The sequence below is a fragment of the Malus sylvestris genome, chromosome 4 (assembly GCF_916048215.2).
Source record: "Malus sylvestris chromosome 4, drMalSylv7.2, whole genome shotgun sequence".
Lineage (NCBI taxonomy): Eukaryota > Viridiplantae > Streptophyta > Magnoliopsida > Rosales > Rosaceae > Malus > Malus sylvestris.
The window spans coordinates 1,351,265-1,374,106 of record NC_062263.1 but is presented as its reverse complement, the minus strand read 5'-3'; the positions used below and the strand labels follow the sequence as shown (position 1 = coordinate 1,374,106).

Sequence of the window (22,842 nt, the reverse complement as noted above, 5' to 3'; positions counted from 1 at the left end):
CACATATACTTGATAGCAAGCCTTGTACAACTCCATGTCATCCTCATCAAAAGCTCTTAAACCATAGTAGTTCTCCATTTCATGATCCAGGCCTTTACAGAAGTATAGTTGGGGCTTTATAGTATTTGACTTTCACTAGACCTGATATAGCTTATTCAGTCAATCAAGTATGCTAGTATATGCATTCTTCTCTTGAAAGTCACTTTGTTGCTGTGAAGCGAATCTTGAGATATCTGAAAGGGTCTATGACTCTTGGTTTGTGTTTTATACTTGGTAGTTTGGGTATTAGAGCTTACACAGATGCTGATTAGGATGGGGATCCCAATGACAGGAGATCAACAACTGGTTTTGTTGTGTTTTTAGGTAGCAATCTGATTTCTTGGAGTTCTAAGAAACAGCATACTGTTAGTCGTTCTTCTACTGAGGCAAAATATAGAACAATGGCTACTACCACTGCTAAGGTTGTGTGGATTCAACAGTTACTCAAGGACCTATCTTTGTCTTCTTTAGTAACTCCATTGCTTCACTGTGACAATATATCTGCTATGGCTTTAGCAACTAATCCCATTTTACATTCAAAAGCTAAAAACATAGAAACCAACTGTTATTTTGTGCGTGAACGAGTGCAGCAAGGCACAATTCTGTTGTAGTTGTTACTTTCTCAGAACAGTTTGCTGATATTCTTACCAAGGGATTGTGTTTTCTATTGTTTAGTTCTCATTGCTCCAATCTTACGCTCGGGAGTTTCTAGCACAAGATTGAGGGGGAATGTTAGAATAAAAGATAGTATTGTTTAGTATTGTTTCACATTGCCATGTGTCACAATTATATTGGTGATTCTAGAAGTTAGTTATGTGTGATTATATTTATAAGGACAAATGATGTAATGTTGGAGATATAATGAAATAACAGTTTCTCCCACTACTTTTTTTTTTCTCTCTCTCTCTCTTCAAAATCTCTCTCTGGATATTCTCTGTTGTTCATAGCTTGCTCACAAAGTTATCAATTGTGACTTACAACTCCTTAATTAATGGATTGTGTCGTACCAGCCAATGGAGAGAAACCTCAAGGTTGTTTGACGAAATGGTATGCCATGGAATCTTACCGAATTGCATAACATTGAAGATACATTCAGGTGCTCTGCAATGAAGGGATGACCGATGAGGTTCGCAAGGAATTTGAGGCGACAATAGATGGAGCTTTGAGGCTTGGTAAGAAAAGGTCCAAGAAGGATTGATGCCTCAAGCCTGGTCTAGAAACGGGAAGAACTTGAGGTTTCGTTTTTCTTGTATTAATGAATAGATTTCCATGAAATGAAATGGGGTCAAATTCACTGGTTATGTTTTTCTTGTTTCTGTTAATTGTGCTAAAGTATGCATCTTCGGTTCAATTCGGTACGAAGGGTTTTTGGGTTTCAGTTATAGGCTCACTTTTTGGTTTTTTTTTTTGTGTGATAAAAATGGTTTTTTAACCAAAATAGTTCATAAGATTTGTATAACTTCTCATTTTGATATCTGAGATTTGAAACCGATAAAATTGGTCCTTGAGATTGTTCGTCATCAATCATTTTGGTCATTTCACGAAAAATCTTCATTAAATAAGAATAAAACGACAAAAAACCTCAATTTTTATCAAATTATTTTGGCCTATTGTTTATTGAATTAAGGGTATTTTTCTCATTTTGATTCTTATTTAACATAATGTTTCACAGAATGACCAAAATGATCGATGGTGAACAATCTCATGGACCACTTCTATTTCAAATCTTAAGGATCAAGTAATAAGTTATGTAAATATCAGAGCTAAATTATCAGTTTAATTGTTCAACCTAAAAAGCAATGCAACAAAAAAAAAAGGCATAAGTTTTTAAGCTTCTACTTTTTCTTAACACCCTAGTTCGTTGAAGGTTTATGAGGCTATAAAGGTGCTCTTTTTGAAGCTTGACGTTGACGAGGTATTAGAGAAGCTTGAGGATCTTGTGAGGAGGATGCTTGAGGATGCAGGGTAGGAGTTTGTGAAGGCGAGGTTTTTTGTTGTGGATTAATACAAAGAGAAGAGATGCTTAAACCTGCTGGATAACTCTGCATCATACAAAAGTATATACAATTTATAAATTTACAAAAATATTCAAACATAAAGGGGGTGTATTCAATTGAGAATTTGAGAGACTTTAATAGATTTATAAATCTATAGATTTTTATGAAGTTGAATTGATTTGTAGGGATTCCATATAAAATTTTGATTCAATTCCCTTGAAATCTCATGGGAAGATGTGAGATTTATGGATGCTTAAAATACATTACAAAATCTCTCAAATTCTCTCTAATTCCTTAACTTTCTCAAATTCTTTAAAATCAATTTATAATTGAATACGCCTGTTATAAATTTCTTTAAATATTAATTGAATACACCCGGATTTCAAAGAATTTTAATAAACTATCTTAAAATTCTAATTGAATACACATTGAATTTCAAATAAACACTTAAAATTCTGATTGAATACTTATACATCCATTAAAAGAATTAAAATCTCTCAAAATTCTAATTGAATATGCTCCTAAAAATGATAAAATTAAAAGAATTATAACAAATAAGAAGAAAACTAAGAAACTTACATGATGTTGCCGACCGACTCGAATTCACGGTGTAAAACTAGTATTTTCCTTCTCTGTTTGCTTAGGACGTGAAGTAGTCATCTAATTTAAGCCCTTTATTTTCTAGCCCAACTTATATATCCTCTTACTTTTGCCGAGATCGCAATTGCATTGCATGAGGACTTTCGTTTAACGAAGTGAGGTTTGCTGAATTTGTCCAGCGAAATGAAACTGAAGAGGACGATGAAAAGGATAACTACAAGAGGCGTCTTAAGATGTTTTGAACGTGTTTAAAATAGAGAGAATAACCTTCATGCACGTGCTCACGCGCGTGCAGAAGGCATTTTTTGAATCACGGCATACTACGCGCGACCTACACGTTTTAAATCATGTTAGAAGAAAAGTCAAATATTTGAAGTAAATGAATAATCTTAAATCATGCTAGAAGAAACCCCTCATAAACCAATTACAGTAGCTGAATTCACATAATAAAATCAGTATCTATAGAATTTACATTAAGAATAGAGAAAATAATATTTAATTAATAATTGATTGAATCATATTATTATTAGTTCATTGTGAGGCAAAGCCCACTCACTTCCCCTTAGTGTAGATAATATCATTTGTTAAAAAAAAAATCATTTGACAACTAATTTAATCACATTATTATCCGCGTGCGAAAGACTTTTTTATAACTGGCATTACAAGTCTCTTAAGATGTTTTGAACGTGTTTAAAATAGAGAGAATAATATTTAATAAACAACTAATTGAATCACATTATTACTAGCCCACTATGAGACTAAGCCCACCCCATTCCCTCTTAGTATAGAAAATATCGTTTGTTACAAAAAAAAATCATTTGACAACTAATTTAATCACATTATTATCCGCGTGCGAAAGATTTTTTTTTATAACCGGCATTATACGTCTCTTAAGATGTTTTGAATGTGTTTAAAAATAGATAAATTGAATCACATTATTACTAGCCTATTGTGAGGTACTAATTAAAAAATAAATAATAAATAAATAAATAATAAAAAACCCCACAAAATCATTAATTATTAAAAAATACTATGAAAATGACAAAAATGCCTTTGCCTTATTTGATACATTATTTTGAAATGCCTTTAAAGTTTTTTGTTTTGGGGGCATTTTTGTCCAATTATTTTTAGTAAAGTATTATGACACCAAAACACTATTCACTTTTGTGTTGGCTTTATATATAATAGAATAGATAAGAACTCTCAGATGTTAGTGAGAATTGTTAGTCATGCATATGCATCTAACTTTTATCTGCAAATCTCACATACGACTTTTATCTTCCTATGCAACTCCACCACCGTCATCTGCTTCTGTCAAGGAAACCGAGATTCATACGCAGTCCTAGTCCTAAGCGTTTTTGCTTCTCTATATGTACTTGGATTTCCTTTTGATTAGGAATCCTTCGCTGCATTAATAATAGGGAACTTTAACGAAAAGCTCTCGGTATTGTTCATTTTAACGAAAAATCATATTTTTACACTAAAAAGTCAATCATGGTACTATTCACTTTAGCCTTTATTTTGTCATCTTCGTTAAAACTAAAGGTTTTCAAACATTTTTCATTAGTTTTCCTTTAATAATATACACAACTCATTCAGTATATGTGTCGTGTGCGTGTTTAGAGGTTGATGATGAAGTTGTTTGCTCTTTGAATTATGTGCTTCAGCCAGCAACGTTCTCCTAGAACAATCCGCTGAAAACAAAAAACAACCAACTCATGGAGCAAACTCAAAATTAGTCACAGCAAGGTGAACTCATTCGTGGAATTCTAGAAGTGAACTCGTTTTCAGCGAGTTCAGCTTTTTAAAATAATTGAAAGCGATTTTGAGGAAAATATTTTTAGAATCAATATTTAGTAAAAACGAAGGTGAGTCCTGAAAAAACATTTTATTGCTTCGTGCAAGAAGCACATAATTGTTTTCTGGCAAGAAATACTTTAAATGCTTTTAGAATCTAAAAATATTTTCTCTAAAAAATTATTTTCAAAGCAGTTTCAAACAAGACCTACATTGATCAAGATATTGATTTTTTAATACTTCTTTGGTTATGCTTCTAGGATTTGGCTTTGCTTATTGGGGGATTTTACAATGTTATTTTTTGGTTGACTACTTTTGGGGTTTTGTCACAGCCCGTCCCGGAATTTTAATTCCGAGGACGTGAAAAGACCAAAATGCCCTTAAGCGGGACTAAGGGGCGAAAATTTATCAATTGGATTTACATTAGTATGTTTAAAGTTGTGTTTGGGATTTAAGTAGGGCCTCCTACCCTGATTCCCTCCCCATTTCCCGTATGTACTCTCTCTCTCTTCCCTCACGACTCTCTCACTCTCTCTGTCACTCTTCTTCTCCGTTCGAACCAAACCAACCACAAAACCACCCTAAACTTCTACCAACGACGGAGTTAAGACCACCATCAAACTCCTGGAACCTCCACGATCACGATGGTATCCATTTCAGGTAAGTTTTGCTTCGGAAAACCCTTAGTTTCCAAGTTCCCGTGAAGAGTACTGTTCATTATCTTCGAATTGGCTTTGTTTTAGGTGAAACCAAGCTCACAGTGAGCTTAAGGAAGTCCCAAGGAAGCTCGGAGTGCTTCGTTGGAAGTTTTTGGACGTAAGAACACGGAGATCGACAAGTTCAAAGTTTGGCCGGAGCTTTCGAGGCTCTTTCCGGCGAATCCCCGGCGAGTTAGGAGTTGAGGTAGATATCAATCTCTTAGTCTCGTCAAGTACTACAACTTTCCTTTTTGTTTCACTCAATTTCGTTAAGTATTGAAGAAGTTATACTCATTTGAAAAATACCCAGTTTCCGGCGACCTCCGAGGCTTTCGAGGCAGTTTCCGGCCAAACCACGGCCAACTAGGTGTTGTGCAAGGTACCATTCTCTTTTTCTCTTCAAGGGCTACAACTTTAGTTTTTTAATCACTTGATTTAATTGAGAAATGACAAAGTTATGGCAATTTGAAAAACTGCCCAGAAAACGGCCGCCGGAAAAACCAGTCCGGCGACCCAAGGAAGAAGATGATGCGCGTGGGGGCGCGTGGGCCGTGCTTGTCTTGGCGCGTGGGGGCGCGTGCTACAGTAAAAAATTATTTTAAAAATATGTCGACGTCCGTGACGTCGAGTAGATCACTGTGGTATATTCATATACCCAAATTGAACACCGTATGAGAAAGTTATTAAGGATTGTTGGTTAGGTGTTCGAATAACGTTTTATAGTTTTCACATTTAGGTAAAAATGTGAATTGACGATCCGACCGTTGGATGGTAATGAAATTTTAGGAGGTTATCCTAGAGATATATTGTGGACCTCTGGAACTTATGGATTTAAAATCTGAGTGGCAGATCTTCCGGATCGAACTACGTAGTGACGTATTTTATATAAGTTATATATTCTATCACTATGAATTCTGAGGTTGGATTTGATTACTATTCTAGGCGGCGATCGTCGTGACGCCTTGATGTGTGGTGCTAGGGAGTTGTTGGATGAACTCCAGGTGAGTGGGCAGTTTTGTTTTCCGTATATATATATACTTGACGTTTCCCAGAAATTGAATTGAAATGAAAATATGTTTAAAATGAAATGCATATGAGTTATGTGGAAAAACGGGAAGTGAAATACCATGCATAGAATTGATATGAAAAGTATATAGAAATGTGAGTTGAAATGCCATGCATGAATTGATATATGATGCATATGTATGAATTGGTGCGGTGGACGCACAGGTAAGAATTGATTTATGATGCATATGTATGAAATGGTGCGGTGGACGCACAGATGAGTATTTAATTACTGTTATGATGATGATGATATATATTGAGCTCAAATCCTGCACCATGGTTTAGTGCTTATAGTATTCACCGCATCGCACGCTCGCCTTGGATCCAAGTAGATGCTAGTCGTACAGTCCACGCGGAGTGGGTACGACAGACCAGTCGCGAGAGTGTTAGTGAGATTCCGACTGGTGGGTGACCTTAGATTATGTGCACAGATGATTTATGAGAAGCACTAGAGCGTAACTTGTGTGCAGAAGGCCGGACGGGTCACAGAGGTGACTCCGGTAGAGTGATAATGATAGATTTTGAGCTCTAGGTTCAACCGTATAGGGCTATTAGAGGGCCTACGGTTGATTACTTTCTTGCACCTGATATGATTTATGTTGATGCATTCATACCTTATTAATGTTGAGATGATGTGGCATGGCATAATTAATATGAGAAATGTTGAGATGATGTGGCATGGCATAATTAATATGAGAAATGTTGAGATGATGTGGCATGGCATAATTGTATGAAAATGTTGAGTTAATGAATTGAAGTATTGAGAATATATATATGTATATTTATATTTTATATTTCTGGGAAAGTATACATGTTTTACGGAGAGGGGTTACAACGTTTTGAGAAATGTTTGGATTTGGAAAAGAATTGTTTTACTGACCCACTCAATTTTGGTTTTGCGCCCCTCCAGGTTCAGGAATCACAAAGGTGTGGTGACTACGAGGAATTTGACGGTGTTCTGACAGATTGGACAAAATTAGGACTCACCTTCGGGTGTATCAACTTATAAATTGTATAATTAAAGCTTCTGTACTGTGCAAATGGTTACGTCACTCTCACGTGACGGCCAGCATGCCCTCCTTCGGGACGGGGTGTGTCAGGTTTAGAATGTGAAACAAAAATTATGATTTTGGAATGAAACAAACAAAATTTAGTGATTGGATAAGTATGCAGTAACTTGGTGATTTGATTTAAAAAATTTAATCTCCTTAACATTATTTTAAGTCGTTTTAGTGTGACTCAACAAAGTTATTAAAAGAGAAAATTAGAATTAGATGCCTCCTTTCAAACTTTTGTAGACTAAACATTTATGCTTTTTGAGTTTTTGATTAAGCTTTTGAAACATTTGATTAAGATACTCAGACTTGAACTACTTCAGATTAATTGAAATTAATTTACATTTAAATATCTGCTATATATTTTAAAGGATGAAGTGCCGATTTAGTCCTTGAACTATCACCTCAGTGAAAATTAGGTCCCTGAATTAGTTTTTCGATAAAATAAGTCCCTAAATTCATTAGAAATTGCTAATTTCATGTCTACTATTATATTCAAAGCTATTTTATCCAATTTTTCGTCAACTTAAGTCACTTGACACACTTTAGAGTGTAATACCATCATTTTCTCGTCTATAAGTGCTTAACATATCATATAGGTTGCGAATTTAATGTCTAATTTACACTCAAAAGTTAACTTATACTATTTCTTTATGAAAAACTACCAATTTCTCCTCCAAAGTTAACTCCATACACTATTTCTTTATGAAAAACTACCAATCTACCTTCCAATGTGTATCACATACAAGTAACGTGACTTAAATTGACGGAAAATTGAATATAGTAGCTTCGAATATAACATTAGGGATGTAATTGGCAGATTTTTATAATTCAGGGACTAATTTTTCTGAAAAAAATAGTTAACGGACCTAATTTTCACTAAGGTGATAATTTAGGGACTAAATTGGCAGTTTATCCTATTTTAAATAATTTTAACTATATTTAAGTCTAAAAATTTAAACTTTTCAAATCTAAATTTACACCCACGCCAAATGAAAACGTACCAACATTAAATGAAAACGTACCAATGTCAAACAAAAACGTACCAACCCTGAATTAAAACGTACTCAATTATAAACTATATTAAAATGAATATTCATCTTTTTGGAATGTTTAAAAATATGTTTGATTCATACACAATGTTCTAGATAGTTTGGTTTTTTTGTAGATAAGTCTCTGGAACAACTTTTAGTTGATCGGAGATAAATCCTTATTATTGTAGATAATGCTAAATAATAACAATAAATCATATAATTTTGAATTAACAAAAAGGTTATTATCCGTTGATTAATGACTCTTTCTATAAAAATAATAATTAATTAAAGTGATTTAAACTTTTACATTGTTAATGACTCTTTCTATAAAAAAAAAATTAATTAAAGTAATTCCTCATTATTAGGACAAAAAGTAATAAAACTTATGTTTTGAAAACAAACGTACCAAAAACTAAATGTACCAAAAATTCAAATGGACCAAAAAATCAAATGTACCATTATAATCAAACATACCTAACAACGAGTTTTGTTACATTCTATTTAATTTACTAAAATATATATATTTAATAAAAAATAAAAAAATCTTAAATCATCATAATAAGAGATGCATAAAAATAGGAGGAAAAAAAGGCATGCTAACGTGAATAGACTTCTAATGAAATAAAATTAAAGTACCAAAATTGTAGGGAAAATGTTTAATCAAATTTGCAAAAGGAATAGATGTTTAGTCTATGAAATTTAAAAATCAGGCGTCTAATTCAAAACGTCTCTTATTAAAAAGCCAATTACATATATAAGTACACAGTAACTTATATATCAACTACTTGCTCATGTGCGTGAGGTAGTTTTTTTTTTTCTTAAGTCGTTTTAGTGTGACACAACAAAGTCATTAAAAAGCAACTTACATGTATAAGTACAGAGTAACTTACATATCAACCAGGGGCGGATCCACAGTGGGGTCGTCGGGGTCGCACGACCCCTTGGAAACCATGGAAACAACCTTGAAGCTCCCATACGCGACCTCTTGGAGCTGGGGTCGTCGGGGTCGGAGTCGCACGCCAAGTGTTCGACAAAAATCCTGAACGAAGCTCGGCACTGCAGGAAGAGGAAGAAGAAGAAGCAAGCTATTACTATGCCATACGGATATGCTTGAGTTTGCATCCATTGATGAATTCTGCAATACCACATTTGATCCGTCTTTTGTTTCCCTAAGCCGGATGTTGGATGCTATGGCGCTTCTCATTCCTCACCTTAAATACAAGTTGTGAGCCCATCTAAATTTATTTTAAAAACTGGTCAATTCCATCCATGCATTGTGATGTTTATACCCATAATAGTTTTTGTTTGATTTTTGGTGTTCATGATTATTAGTTTTGTTTTAATATCAAGTTTAGGAGCCTTGGCATTAACGGATTATCAGGTGAGCTACCAAAGGAACTTGGAAATCTTACTGATTTGATATCATTGTAAGTTTTCTCATTTTGTATCCTGTATACGAAAATGTTCTCCTGCTAGACAGTCTAACTATCAAATCACGTGGAGTCTTTTTCTAATGTGTGCCTGACAGTCTAGCATTACATCCTATGTATATAGCGTGTGTGTGTGTGTGTGTATTATATGACAATTTGATGTTTTTGCTTCTCTACTGCCTGTACTTCTCGATTCCAGCATGTAGATGCTGCCTTATACCTTGTTATTGTACTTAGTCTTGATTTTGTGAACTTCTAAAACAATGTTCATGGATGCTTTTTGAACGATGACTTGTATATTTTGTAGTGCTTTTGGGGCAAACAACTTTTCTGGCCCTCTGCCATCTGAGCTAGGGAGTTTATCAAAGTTAAAAGAGATGTAAGTCGATATATTGTTAATTTCTTTTATGAATGCAGTGCTGAAAGATGATACCTCGATTACTTGATGTTGGGGATATCATTTCGTTACTTTGTTACAATATTCAATTATTAGCTTCCCACATTCATCTGTTCTTTAATGAAGGCTTGACATCTATTAACTCGCAATTTATAATAGATTTAAGATAGCAATATATTTCTGATAATTCATTATTGTTTACCTTGGCAATTACTTTGATAGTTCTGGATAGAGCATTTTCTATCATGAATATTGTTAAGAGTCAACTTAGGAACAAAATGAGAGATCAATGGTTGAGTGATAGCTTGCTTGTTTATATTGAGAGAGATATTTTTGCTTGTATTGAAAATGAAGCTATAATGCTTCGTTTTCAAAATATGAAACCTCGTCGTGGATAATTATAGTTTGTAATATTGTTTCCATTATGAATTATGAATGAAAGTACTATGATTTCATTTTCAATATGTTTTTCCATCCTCAATTTTTATTTGAACTTTTACACTGCGACCCCTTGGGGTAAGATTCCTGGATCCGCCACTGATATCAACTACTTGCTCATGTGCATAAGGTATTTTTTATTTATTTATTTATTTTTGTGAGTAAAGCGATAGCATTAGTAAGTTAAATGTTAGATTAATTACCGACGGAATTCAAACTCACGCTGCCATGTCAAGGCATAATACATTTCTACCACTGTGACAAAATGCCACTTGCTCATGTGCGTGAGGTAGTTTTATTTTGTATTTTTATAGTTTTTTTTCTTTTTAATTAAGCTGTATTCCTTACAAAAATTAAACAATTGAGCGGTATTTTAAGAACTTTTTTAAAACTTCACCTTTTTAGTCTTATATAGATATATAGATTATAACACTGTAAATACATGTTGCATACTTCACTGGAATTAGGGTTTGAAACAAGAACCAATTGAAGTCAGTTTCTTTTCAATTGCAGCTTGATTCCAGTGAAGGATTGAAATTCATGGGATTTCATGAACTGGGCTGAATCTGTGGAAGATGAAGATGAAGGTGATAACCACGAGACTTCCTAACTCAACAGGTAATCCTTCATTCGTTTTTACCTTTCTGCACAAAAAAGATGGATTCCATTCCGCTGCTGGTAATGCTAATGCTACTAGTACAGATAGATTTAAACAAACCCATTTGGAATCGGACAATTTGATTCAAACTCGATGCAAATCTGGAAAAATTAGGAAAGATGAAGCATTGGGTTACTTCGATTCCATGATTCAAACCAAACCCTTGCCCTCTCTTGGGACTTTCAGTTGTTTGTTTGGGGCACTCTCCAAGATGAAGGAGTATTCTGCTGTCGTTTCTATGTGTAAACAGTTGATGTGTTGCGCTCAATTTCGACCTGATGTCTGTACAATGAATATTTTTCTGAATTGCTTGTGCCGTCTGAACCGGGTGGACTTGGGTTTCTCTGTTTTAGCAATTACCCTTAAATACGGTCTTCAACCCGATTCTCATTCTATAAGTATTTTACTTCACGGGCTTTGCAAGTACAGTTCCTGGGATGAGGCAATGGAGCTGTTCAAGTTAATAGAAGAGAAGGGATACACATGCAATGAAATCACTTATGCTACCATGATCAATGGACTATGCAAGGCTGGGAAAACTTCGAAGGCACTCGAGATACTAATGAAGATGTGGGAAGATGGAAGATTGAAGCCCAACCAAAATTGCTACAATCCAATTATGGATAGCCTCTGTAAAGAAAGACGAATAGACGACGCCTTGACCCTATTTCGAGATATGATCAGCAAAAGTGTTGTACCAGGTATTATCACTTATTCCACATTGATTCATGGGTTATGCAACACGAGCCGCTGGGAAGAAATGCTCTCTCTTTTTGAAGGAATGGTAGATCAAGGAGTCAAACCTAATGTTATCACCTACAACACTCTAATTTATGCATTGTGCCAATCGGGGAGGATGGAAAAGGCCAAGAGCTACTTGATTTGCATGCTTAACAGTGGAATTTCACCAGATGTATACACATATAGTATTCTTATCAGCAGTCTTTGCAAGGAAGAAAAAATTCAAGAAGCGCTTACTCTGTTGGAAAATATGACAACGAAAAGCATAAAGCCTGATGTTGTCACTTTTACTTCCTTGATTTCTGCATCATGCAAGTCTGGTAACTGGGAGGAAGGTGTGAGGTTATTCAAAACCATGATTGGTTATGGAGCCTTGCCTAATATTGTTACATATAATTCTGTACTGGATGCTTTATGCAAGGAAGGGAAGACAGCAGAGGCACTGAATCTTGTGGAAGAAATGATCAGTAGGGGGGAAAAGCCTAATGTTGTGACTTACAGCTCCTTAATTAATGGATTGTGCCGGACCAGCCAATGGAGAGAAGCCACAAGGTTGTTTAATAGAATGCTGGATGAAGGTATTGCCCCAAATGTTATAACCTATAATAATATGATAAGTTCTCTATGCAAGGAGGGGAGGACCGAGGAAGCCCTCAGTATGTTAGAGTTAATGACTCAAAGAGGTCTGACACCTGATGTTATCACTTATAACAGTTTAATCCGTGGCATGTGCCGTACAGCTCAATGGGAAGAAGCCACAAGGTTGTTTGATGATATGGTAGGCCGGGGACTCTTGCCTGATACCGTTACTTTGGTAATACTTTTGGATGCTATCTGCAAAGGTAGGATGACAGAAGAGAATCACAAAATATTTGAGGCAACAATTGAATACGGTATGAAACTTAGTACAATAACTTGCAGTATGGTGGTTAATGAATATTGTTTGCATGGCAGAATGGATAAGGCAAAGGCGTTCTTGAACTTAATGGTGCTTATGGGTTATGCGCCTGATATTGCTTCCTATAAAACCTTGGTCAGCGGCTATATAAACGTTAACAGAATAGGTGAAGCTTTGAGGCTTGTTAAAGAAATGATCCAAATAGGATTGATGCCTGATCTAGAAATGCAACAAACTTTGGGGCGTTTTCGTCGTAAAAGGCATATTGGATTAGCAGAGTAAAGCTCAAATTGTCCAACACATATATATTTGTATCCTGATTGTTGACATTGTTGATGTTCCTTAAACACAACCAGCTCTATGATGTTTTATACAACCTGCAAACTTTCGGTTGACTCTTCCTGTGGAAACATTTCTGTGGGCTTTTAAATGCTTAGAGCAAGATGGAATTCTATTCCATTAACTATTTGTTGATTTGATTTCTTGCAGTCAAGGATCTTAACAAGTTCGTCCAAGCATCACCTTAAGGAAGCATAGTTTTTGAGAACACAATGACGGAAATCCTCGATTCTTCAATCGCTTTGAGGAGCTCTGTGGATATTTCTTCTCATCTGGATATTTTCTTGTCATTGACATTATTTTACAAACAAAGTGGAAAAGGAAAATTACAAAAGCACCCCATACCTTGAGAAACACGATACACCATCATAATTAATATTCATCAATTCGAAAATAAAATAAATAAAAAATTGCATTGAACATTCATAATGTAAAATTAACATTGAAAATCCAAAATAAAATCGAAATAATTAAAGTACATAGGTTTTCTCTTGTTCTCTATTTGCTTGGCCTATCACAAAAAATTTAAATCTATACATACCAAAAGAGTAGAGAAATTGAAACAAGCGAAAGCAGAAGGAAGTGTAAAAGTAATAATGTATACTTATCCAAGACAGTCCACCCAGACAAGTGTGCTACTTCTGAAAGAGCTACCCTCCATTTTTGGATCTTGTCAACGTTATCCTTATATTTGCACTCAAGGTAAGCAAGTCCATCACCAAAACAACCGTTCTGATTTCGCACATCCGAGGGACTCACCTTGTAAAATACCGGTACCACCATTTGTTGGTGTGATTTCTTCCAGTCAAGGATCTTAACAAGTTTGTTGGCTTATCATTTTATTTCAATTTCATACATCCGTTAAGTAAACCATTAAGTGATGACGTGGCTATCAAATTTGTACCACATAGCAAAAACAATAATTTTTTATGCATTTAAAATATTATAATAATTTATCCTATTAAAAAAAAAACCAAAACAAAACATAAACCCAGAAAACCCCTCCCCCGACCTACCTCCCTTCCCCTTCCCTGCAACCTAAACCCCCCATCCCCCACCCCCACCCCACCTCCACCTCCACCTCCACCTCCACCTCCCCCGCAACCCCCCCACCCCACCCCACCTCACTTCCCCTAAGACGACGTAAGACGGTACGACAGCAGGGCCCTAGTGATTTTTTGCCTCCAGTCGGGTGAGCAAGAATATTCTGGCGCCGATGATAGCGCAAACGCGCCACCATCATCTCCTCTGCCGCGTGCCACCACATGTAAGTGCAGCCTCTCCATCGTATCCCCTCATCGTCTCTGTCACGCCTCGATCCCAACATACGTCCAGAATCGACACGTGACGTCACCAATACCCGTACATCTAACATACCCCGCCTCCGGGATATGTACAAAGCATAAATCAAGATTCAAATTTCATAGCATTTTTCGTACAATTTATGGCTGCATCTAACCTCTTCATTAGACTGCCTACGTACTCTCAATAGGGATCAAGCCATTCGTAGTTCAACTTTCGTCAAACTTTAAACTTTTCATAAAATACTCATAGTGAAAAAAAACATAGGGTACCACACTACGCATCAACCATAAGCCATACACAATTATCATCTTGTCATGCACGTAGGTATGCTATGCCCACACATATATTTTCCATTTCATTCTTCATATAAATCACTACATTTCACATGATTCTCCATTTCATAATATGCAACATCTCAAAGAACAATCAACGGATCACCATGCTATTCTCTAGCCAAAATAGTCAACGAATCTAATTATAATGACAAAAATCACAATCAACATTATTCCACAATCACATCAATCAACAATACATCATATACCAAAATGCAGGGTTAGAGTGACACAGTTTGACCGAAGCCTACATCTCAGAAGTTGATATCAATCCAAGGAACTAACAAGTCATTGATACGATTCCGGACCATCAATCAACGAAATCCAATCAGGATACGATTCCGGACCATCACTCAACGGAATCCAATCAGAATACAATTCCGGACCATCACTCAACGGAATCGCGAAGTATAAGGGATTCCGGACCATCACTTAACGGAATCCAATCAGAACTCAGTTCCAGACACAATAAAACTGAACGGAAGTCTAGGAAGCATAACAACGGCTCGAAAGAATAAGACATGATTCAAGTTACTCAATTCACAAAGACTCAACGAAACGAAACAATACCAAGCAACAAATGTCATCACAATGGGTTATCGGTCCATTACTAGATCTCACATCTCCCAAGCAATTCAATATGCATTTCAATCACATGACACAACCATTTCCAATACACAAGTCAAATCACATTTCACTACATCATACCAATCACTTCCAACATTATATCTCAATCCATAACTTGTAACATATCAGGGAATCACGAAGCACAATATTAATATTTAATTACGTTAATCAATTAGTGAGATAGCACATCATTTCACGAGTTTAATTAAAGAACTCTACCTAATTCCCTACTTGGGTTATGAATAATAACATGGTAATTCTCATTTGTATGCACAAGATCCATTATGCGTAATTCTCATTCACTCGAATCTAGGATTCTAAGATAACCTTATGGAAATGAGCAAAAGCAAAAATTCCGGACCGCTCAACAGAATCCAACAACACTGGGGTTTTGGACCACTCAACGGAACCAAATTACAAGTGTGAGATAATCAATAAAGAAAAGACCATTGATCATAGTTTATAACCTCAAATATAAGTTCATAAATATGAAAACATAATCAAGTCTCTAACAATTCCGAAGGAGTCACCCAGACATCCAACGACTTATCCTATTCAAACCATCAAGATTCTCAAAAACCATCATTCATATGTACATTAAAACTAGGGCTAGAGGAACGCAGTTCAACTGAAGCCCACATAAGTAACCAAAACGGAAGTGCACCCCCCCCAAAGCAGATTAACCAAGCAGAGCCACCCTTGAGAAAGTAACCAAGTAGGCAGTGACCCCCCAATGCGGATCAACCAAGCAGAGTCACCCATACAACTATTAGGAAGTGATCACCTAATGCGGATTAACCAAGCATGATCACTCCTAAGCATACATGACCATAAGGATTACCCAATGCGAATTAACCAAGCGCGATCCATATATAGTATGGTCCCTCAATGCGGATTAACCAAGCAGGACCACTAATGACCCCCCAATGCGGATTAACCAAGTAGGGTCAAAATAATCAGGTAGGTAGAGATCACCCAATGCGGATATACCAAGCATGATCACTCCTAGAATGCGTATGGTCCCCCAATGCGGATATACCAAGCAGGACCATCAATGTACAACTACTACATGGTGTAGTAAACTCAACACCTCAACTTGTCCACATTTCAACCCCTATGAGTTACAACGTAGTCACCTACACCATCAACTTCTCGAGGTCACCACTTATATGTCACCCAAGCATATAAGTGCTACAACATACCTCTAATAGGATTCTAGGATCACATTGTCATGAAAATAATCATACACCTCATACATATCTAACCACATTTCATAAACGTTTCCAAGCTATAATCGATTCACAATTACCAAACATAAATCGATGCTAAAAATAAAAATAACAATTCAATAGAAAGCACATTTAATAAGCAAGTATATCTCAATATGGTGCCACTAATACATATATCGAGACACACGTCATCTAGGAACAACACATCATCGTGATGAGCCAACTAACTTCCATCAAGCCTCAACAACATACTAGAGGTAAGCAACACTCAAGAGTAGAGCACGTTAACTAAAGAGTCAATCGTCGATAAGGTAGGTCCATTAAGGTCAACAAACTAAGGTTATTCAATCCGGAAGATCCGCACATCTGATTTCCGATCTATAAGTTCTCAAAGGTCCAACAACTAATAATTAGGGTGTTCACAAAATTGTACGACGAACCAAAGATCGGATTGTCATCAATCACACAAACAAGTGGCGGTCCAATTTGATCACCACACCAAACAATTGAATTTCGGGAAACCAAGCTAGACATAGGTTCACAGGGTCACTGGAAGGTATTTGGTACTTAAACAACACTCGTGGACTGTCCCACGCACCGCCACATGTGGTGGTAGCCAAGGTGGAGGGTTTAGAAAACCCAAATTTTCAATATTAATTAAATGAGTTCAAATTTACGTAGTAGCTAGAGCTCAACAAGGGAAACACTTTTCACAACTAGCCCAACGACAAATTCAAGCCGTATGCCATCCTATTTCACCGGGGAAAACCGAATTTCTAGGGTTCTAAACACCCAACACTAAAACGACTACAAAAACACAAACCAAGCATACCAACTTGAAGATTATGAATAGTAGGTAAAGTTTCAAACCGCCAGAAAACCCACGAAACTTTGCTGCCTCGAACTGGAAAAATGGATAAGAAAATGGAAAATCTAACATTACAGAGTTGTAGGGCTCGCCAAGAGCTTTCCATGGACACCAAGATCACCCAAAACAGAACTCGGATGAAGGAAATACAAGCAGGTCAAAAGGGTCGAAAATGCTAAAAAAGGGGTCAAAACCAGATCCTCCTTCCCTCTTTTTTTTTTTTTTGTTCTGACCGTTCCCTTTTATTTTCCATTTCTCCCTGGTCCCTCTCCCACTATGTGGGAGTTTTAAAATAAATTAAAATATATAGTTTAGTAACACAACTTCAAATATCCGTAACTATACCGCTAAAACTCGGACTCGCAAGCGGCTTTCGTCTATACGTTCGTGATCTTGAAATCTATTCAATGATATAAATTGTGACCTCGAAAGGTCTACAGATTTTAAATAATTAATCTCCAAACTTCAAACTTCGTAACTAATTTAATTAAAATCTTAATTCAAACAAATTAAAATAAATTCTTGAAAAATAATATAAAATCTCAATAATACAAATACATAGATTATAACAGTGAAATCAAGGAACAGGATTTCACAGTCTCCTCCGCCGCCCGCCACCATCTGTAAAAATTCAAACTCACGTGGGGGGTCTTGCGAGGGAGGTAGGGTGGGGTGGGATGAGGGGTTTGGGTTGCAGGGAAGCGGAAGGGTGGTGGGTCGGGGGATGAGTTTTCTGGGTTTGTGGTATTTTTTTTAAATAGGATAAATTATTATAATATTTAAATGCATAATTTTTTTTGGCCACGTGTCACAAATTTGACAGCCACGTCATCACTTAATGAATTTTCTAACGGATATATAAAATTGAAATAAAATGATAAGTCAATGTATGAAATTGAAATGTTTTAAAGATGTTGTGATGGGTTTGTAAGTTCATTATGATAAATCAACTACTTGCTCATGTAGTTCTTTTCTTTTGTTTTTTTTTTAAGTAGAGCGATAATATTAGTAAGTTAAGTGTTAGATTAGCTTTTTAGGGTTCAAATCCACACCATCATGTAATGACACCACACATTTTTATCACTATGATAAAGGGTCACTTACTCATGTGCGTGAGGTAGTTTTATTTTGCATTTTTGTAGTTTTTTTCTTTTTAATTAAGTTGTATTCCTTAAAAAATAAAAAAATAGAGCGGTATTTAAGAACTTTTTAAAAACTTCGCCTTTTTAGTGTTTGAATTAAAGAGTTTTGTGCTTATGATCAAAATCGTTTGAATCACACCGTAAAATCATCTTTGCGAAAAATGAATTAAAACTAAAGTTGTTTAGGTAATCTATTCTACCAAATACATAGACGGTTCGTAATGTTTTTACCAATTCTGTTCATATGTTTTTATACAATTCAATTACTACACGACCTTAGTTTTGATTTTTGCAAAAATAATTATAATACAAACAGTTCTGATTATAAATATGGAATTCTAAAAATTAGAAACAAACAATTATGAGTAAAAACTACTACTCATTCTTTAAGCAGCCAAATATTGGTTCGAAGAATAGCCTAGTCTAAGAATAGCCAACAAGTTTATATTCGACAGTTGGTATATAGAGCTTCATAACTTCATTGGCCTGTGTATGCTTATTCAGTCGCTAGTTGACGACGCGACGGTCACTTCAATGTTTTCCCACCCCAAATCCCATCATATTCAATTACCTTCATCTGTTATTCAACTACCTTCATCTATGTCAACCAACAAGCAAAAGTGTCGTTCGGCCTCTGAGAGCAGAAAAGAGGATTAGGGTTTGAAAAGAGGGATGAAATTAAAGTCAGATTCATCTACAAAATTGACGTGAACTGAATTTGTCAGGAGTCGGCTCGTCGCAAGAATGAAGATGAAGAGGATAACGAGGATAACCACAAGACCTCCATCTCCAAGTGATCTTCCTTCTTTCATGTTTACTTTTCTGCAGAATACAAGCAGTGGATTTCATTCCGACGCTGTTAATGCTAATCCTACATGTATGCATAGAATTAAACAAACCCATTTGGTGTCGGAGAGTATGATTCAGACTCGATGCAAATCTGGAAAAATTAGGAAAGATGAAGCATTGGGTTACTTCGATTCCATGATTCAAACCAAACCCTTGCCCTCTATTTGGACTTTCAATTGTTTGTTTGGGGCACTCTCCAAGATGAAGCAATATTCTGCTGTGGTTTCTATGTGTAAACAGTTGATGGGTTGCGCTCAATTCCGACCTGATGTCTGTACAATCAATATTTTTCTGAATTGCTTGTGCCGTCTAAACCAGGTGGATTTGGGTTTCTCTGTTTTAGCAATTACCCTTAAATATGGTCTTAAACCTGATGCTCGTTCTTTAACTATTTTGCTTCACGGGCTTTGCATGTACAATTCCCTGGCTGAGGCAATGGAGCTGTTCAAGTTAATAGAAGAGAAAGGACACGAATGCAATGAAATAACTTATGCTACCATGATCAATGGACTATGCAAAGCTGGGATAACTTCTAAGGCACTCGAGATACTAATGAAGATGTGGGAAGATGGAAGGTTGAAGCCCAACCAAGATTGCTACAATCCCATCATCGATAGCCTCTGTAAAGAAAGACGAATAGAAGAGGCCTTGACCCTATTTCGAGATATGATCAGCAAAAATGTTGTACCGAATGTTTTCAGTTATACCACATTGATTCATGGGTTATGCAACACGAGCCGCTGGGAAGAAGTGCTCTCTCTTTTTGGAGGAATGGTAGATCAAGGAGTCAAGCCTAATGTTGTCACCTACAACACTCTAATTTATGCGTTGTGCCAATCGGAGAGGTTTGAAAAAGCCAAGAGCTTCTTGATTTGCATGCTTAACAGTGGAATTTCACCCGATGTATACACATATAATGTTCTTATCGGTCATCTTTGCAAGGAAGAAAGAATTCAAGAAGCGCTTACTCTGTTTGAAAAGATGACAACGAATGGCCTAAAGCCTGATGTTGTCACTTTTAATTCCTTGATTTCTGCTTCATGCAAGTCTGGTAACTGGGAGGAAGGTGTGAGGTTATTTAAAACCATGATTGGTTATGGAGTCCTGCCTAATATTGTTACATACAATTCTGTACTGGATGCTTTATGCAAGGAAGGGAAGACAGCAGAGGCGCTGAATCTGGTGGACGAAATGATTTGTAGAGAGGAAAAGCCTAATGTTGTGACTTACAACTCCTTAATTAATGGATTGTGCCGTACCAACCAATGGAGAGAAGCCACAAGGTTGTTTGACAAAATGTTATGCCATGGAATCTTACCTAATTGCATAACTTTGAAGATACTTTCTGGTGCTCTCTGCGATGGAAGGATGACCGATGAGGTTCGCAAAGAATTTAAGGCGAGAATGGATGGAGCTTTGAAGATTTTTCCTAATGCTTCATGTGCAGAATAATATGCTACCTGGTTTGAAATTTATATTAATGAAGAGTGGTCATATATTAATGAATAGATTTCGGTGTGATGGGGTAAGTCACTGGTTATGTTTTTCTTGTTTCTGTTACGTGCTCTTGTGCTACAATGGAAACTCTTTTTCGTATAAGCTTAAACTCGTTCAGTTTTCAATTGCTCTGTAGCTAAGGATTAAATGTCGGCCCCTCTGTGGTAATCTAAAATTTTCACATCCAAATGCAGTGTTGGGGTATGTTTGGGTAAGGAACTTCCAAATTCCAAGGAACTAAAGCATAGTGATGAAGAAATAGATTATAAAAGAATTAGATAGGAGAAAGTAGAAATGCACCACATGACCATTACAAAGACCATTACAAAAAACAGACCGACTGGATACCGCATAATACAGCCGATGATTGCTGACCATGTGAATATTTTGGTTCATGATGATGCTAGGGTTGACGGAGAAAATCAAGATGGTCAATACATTCTCGATGGATAACGCTTTACCTTGAAGAAACTGCTCTCTGCTCTGTATGTATGAATGTCTGCAGTATTGTGGGGATTGTAAAGGTTAGAAATTTGTTTAATGCACTCCGATTTGTACTTTGTTCAATTAGGTATGGTTATTGACTGATCGATCGAGCTTGAAATCGAGTCAATAAGGACCATGAATTCCCAACTCTAAATTTTTATGTAACTATTGTGTTTAAATTGAATAATTTTCTTTATCCCTCAATAATAACGTTTTGGCAATATGAGTGTGAAATCAAGCCGTTTTGATAGGTATTGTGACTTCGACCTTCCACTTAAAGCTCCTTTTGGCCGGGCGTATACATGCATGTACTGGTGTGTCTTTTTGCACGTGTGAAAAGAGGAGGATTAGCATTACTGTAATTGATGTATAAGTGACATCCTTTTTGTTCAAGGGATTCGACCAGCAGATAAAATTATAAAACTGCCATGGACCTTGATCTCCTGCGGAGCCCTGAGTAAGCGGCGTCAGGTTAGTATGGTTCTCCTCCCCACTCTGATTCAGGAGCTTCTTCTTTAGCCCGTTATTGTTTTTAGTGTATAATGATGTAGTACGAAAAAGCACTTTGATTTTGAGGTAATCAATAATGAAGCTGAGCAGCTTAAGAGAAGGGATTTCAGTTGTATAGTTCTTTCGGTAATCTCTGTTGTTTCTCCATAACAGTAATCCATTTGTCTGCTCTTATTGCTATGTCGATTGCTTTATGAACTGGCACGGCCAATTGATTCAAGTCTGTTGATTTTACGAGGTATTATAGGTCTCTGCTCTTTTTATATGTGTTGGAACTCTCAGATGTTAGTGAGATTTGTCAGTCATGCATATGCATCTGACTTTTATCTGCAAATCTATCACATACTACTTTATCTCCCTGTGCAACTCCACCACCGTCGTCTCCATCGCATCATCTGCTTGTGTCGAGGAAACCGAGATTCATACGCTGTCCTAATCCTAGGAGTTTTAGCTTCTCTATATGTACTTGGATTAATAATGTGCACAACTCATTCAGTGTGTGTTTAGATGTTGATGATGAAGTTGTTTGCTCTTTGAATTATGTGCTTCAGCCAGCAACGTTCTCCTAGAACAATCTGCTGAAAACGAGAAACAACGAACTCATGGAGCAAACTCAAAATTAGTCACAGCAAGGTGAACACATTTGCGGAATTCTAGAAGTGAACTCGTTTGCGGCGAGTTCAGCTTTTAAAATAATTGAAAGTGATTTTGAGGAAAATGTTTTTGGAACTAATACTTAGTAAAAATGCAGGTGAATCATGGAAAAACATTTTATTGCTTCGTGCAAGAAGCACATAATTGTCTTCTTGCA

General features: G+C 36.3%; 3 protein-coding genes across 17 annotated transcripts in view; all 3 read left to right on the top strand.

Annotated features, from left to right (window-relative positions):
* LOC126618674 (uncharacterized) overlaps positions 1 to 21,837 on the top strand; it is a 38,539-nt gene extending 16,702 nt beyond the window's left edge. The window contains exon 2 of the mRNA XM_050286824.1: positions 21,773 to 21,837. The gene's annotated coding sequence lies outside the window, so the exon portion shown is untranslated. The remainder of the gene's footprint in view (positions 1 to 21,772) is intronic.
* Positions 9,186 to 10,101, top strand: LOC126618678 (somatic embryogenesis receptor kinase 5-like). Of its 2 annotated transcripts, none has more exons than XM_050286827.1 (3): positions 9,186 to 9,507; positions 9,641 to 9,712; positions 10,023 to 10,101. In XM_050286827.1, the coding sequence occupies exons 1-3, from the start codon at positions 9,392 to 9,394 to the stop codon at positions 10,096 to 10,098; spliced, it is 264 nt and encodes an 87-aa protein (XP_050142784.1). In that variant the 5' UTR covers positions 9,186 to 9,391; the 3' UTR covers positions 10,099 to 10,101. The 2 variants fall into 2 exon arrangements, with proteins under 2 accessions (XP_050142784.1, XP_050142783.1); XM_050286826.1 differs by having other exon boundaries at positions 9,186 to 9,510.
* Positions 10,985 to 22,842, top strand: part of LOC126618669 (putative pentatricopeptide repeat-containing protein At1g12700, mitochondrial) — an 87,080-nt gene continuing 75,222 nt past the window's right edge. For 2 of the 14 annotated variants that reach the window (XM_050286803.1, XM_050286805.1), the window contains exon 1: positions 10,985 to 12,711. In XM_050286803.1, the coding sequence (XP_050142760.1) occupies positions 11,126 to 12,711 (1,586 nt within the window). In that variant the 5' untranslated portion in view covers positions 10,985 to 11,125. Of the gene's footprint in view, positions 12,792 to 19,158; positions 21,064 to 21,229; positions 21,756 to 22,842 lie in introns of those variants that run through there. The other 12 variants (XM_050286808.1, XM_050286802.1, XM_050286814.1 and 9 more) reach the window with 10 other exon arrangements.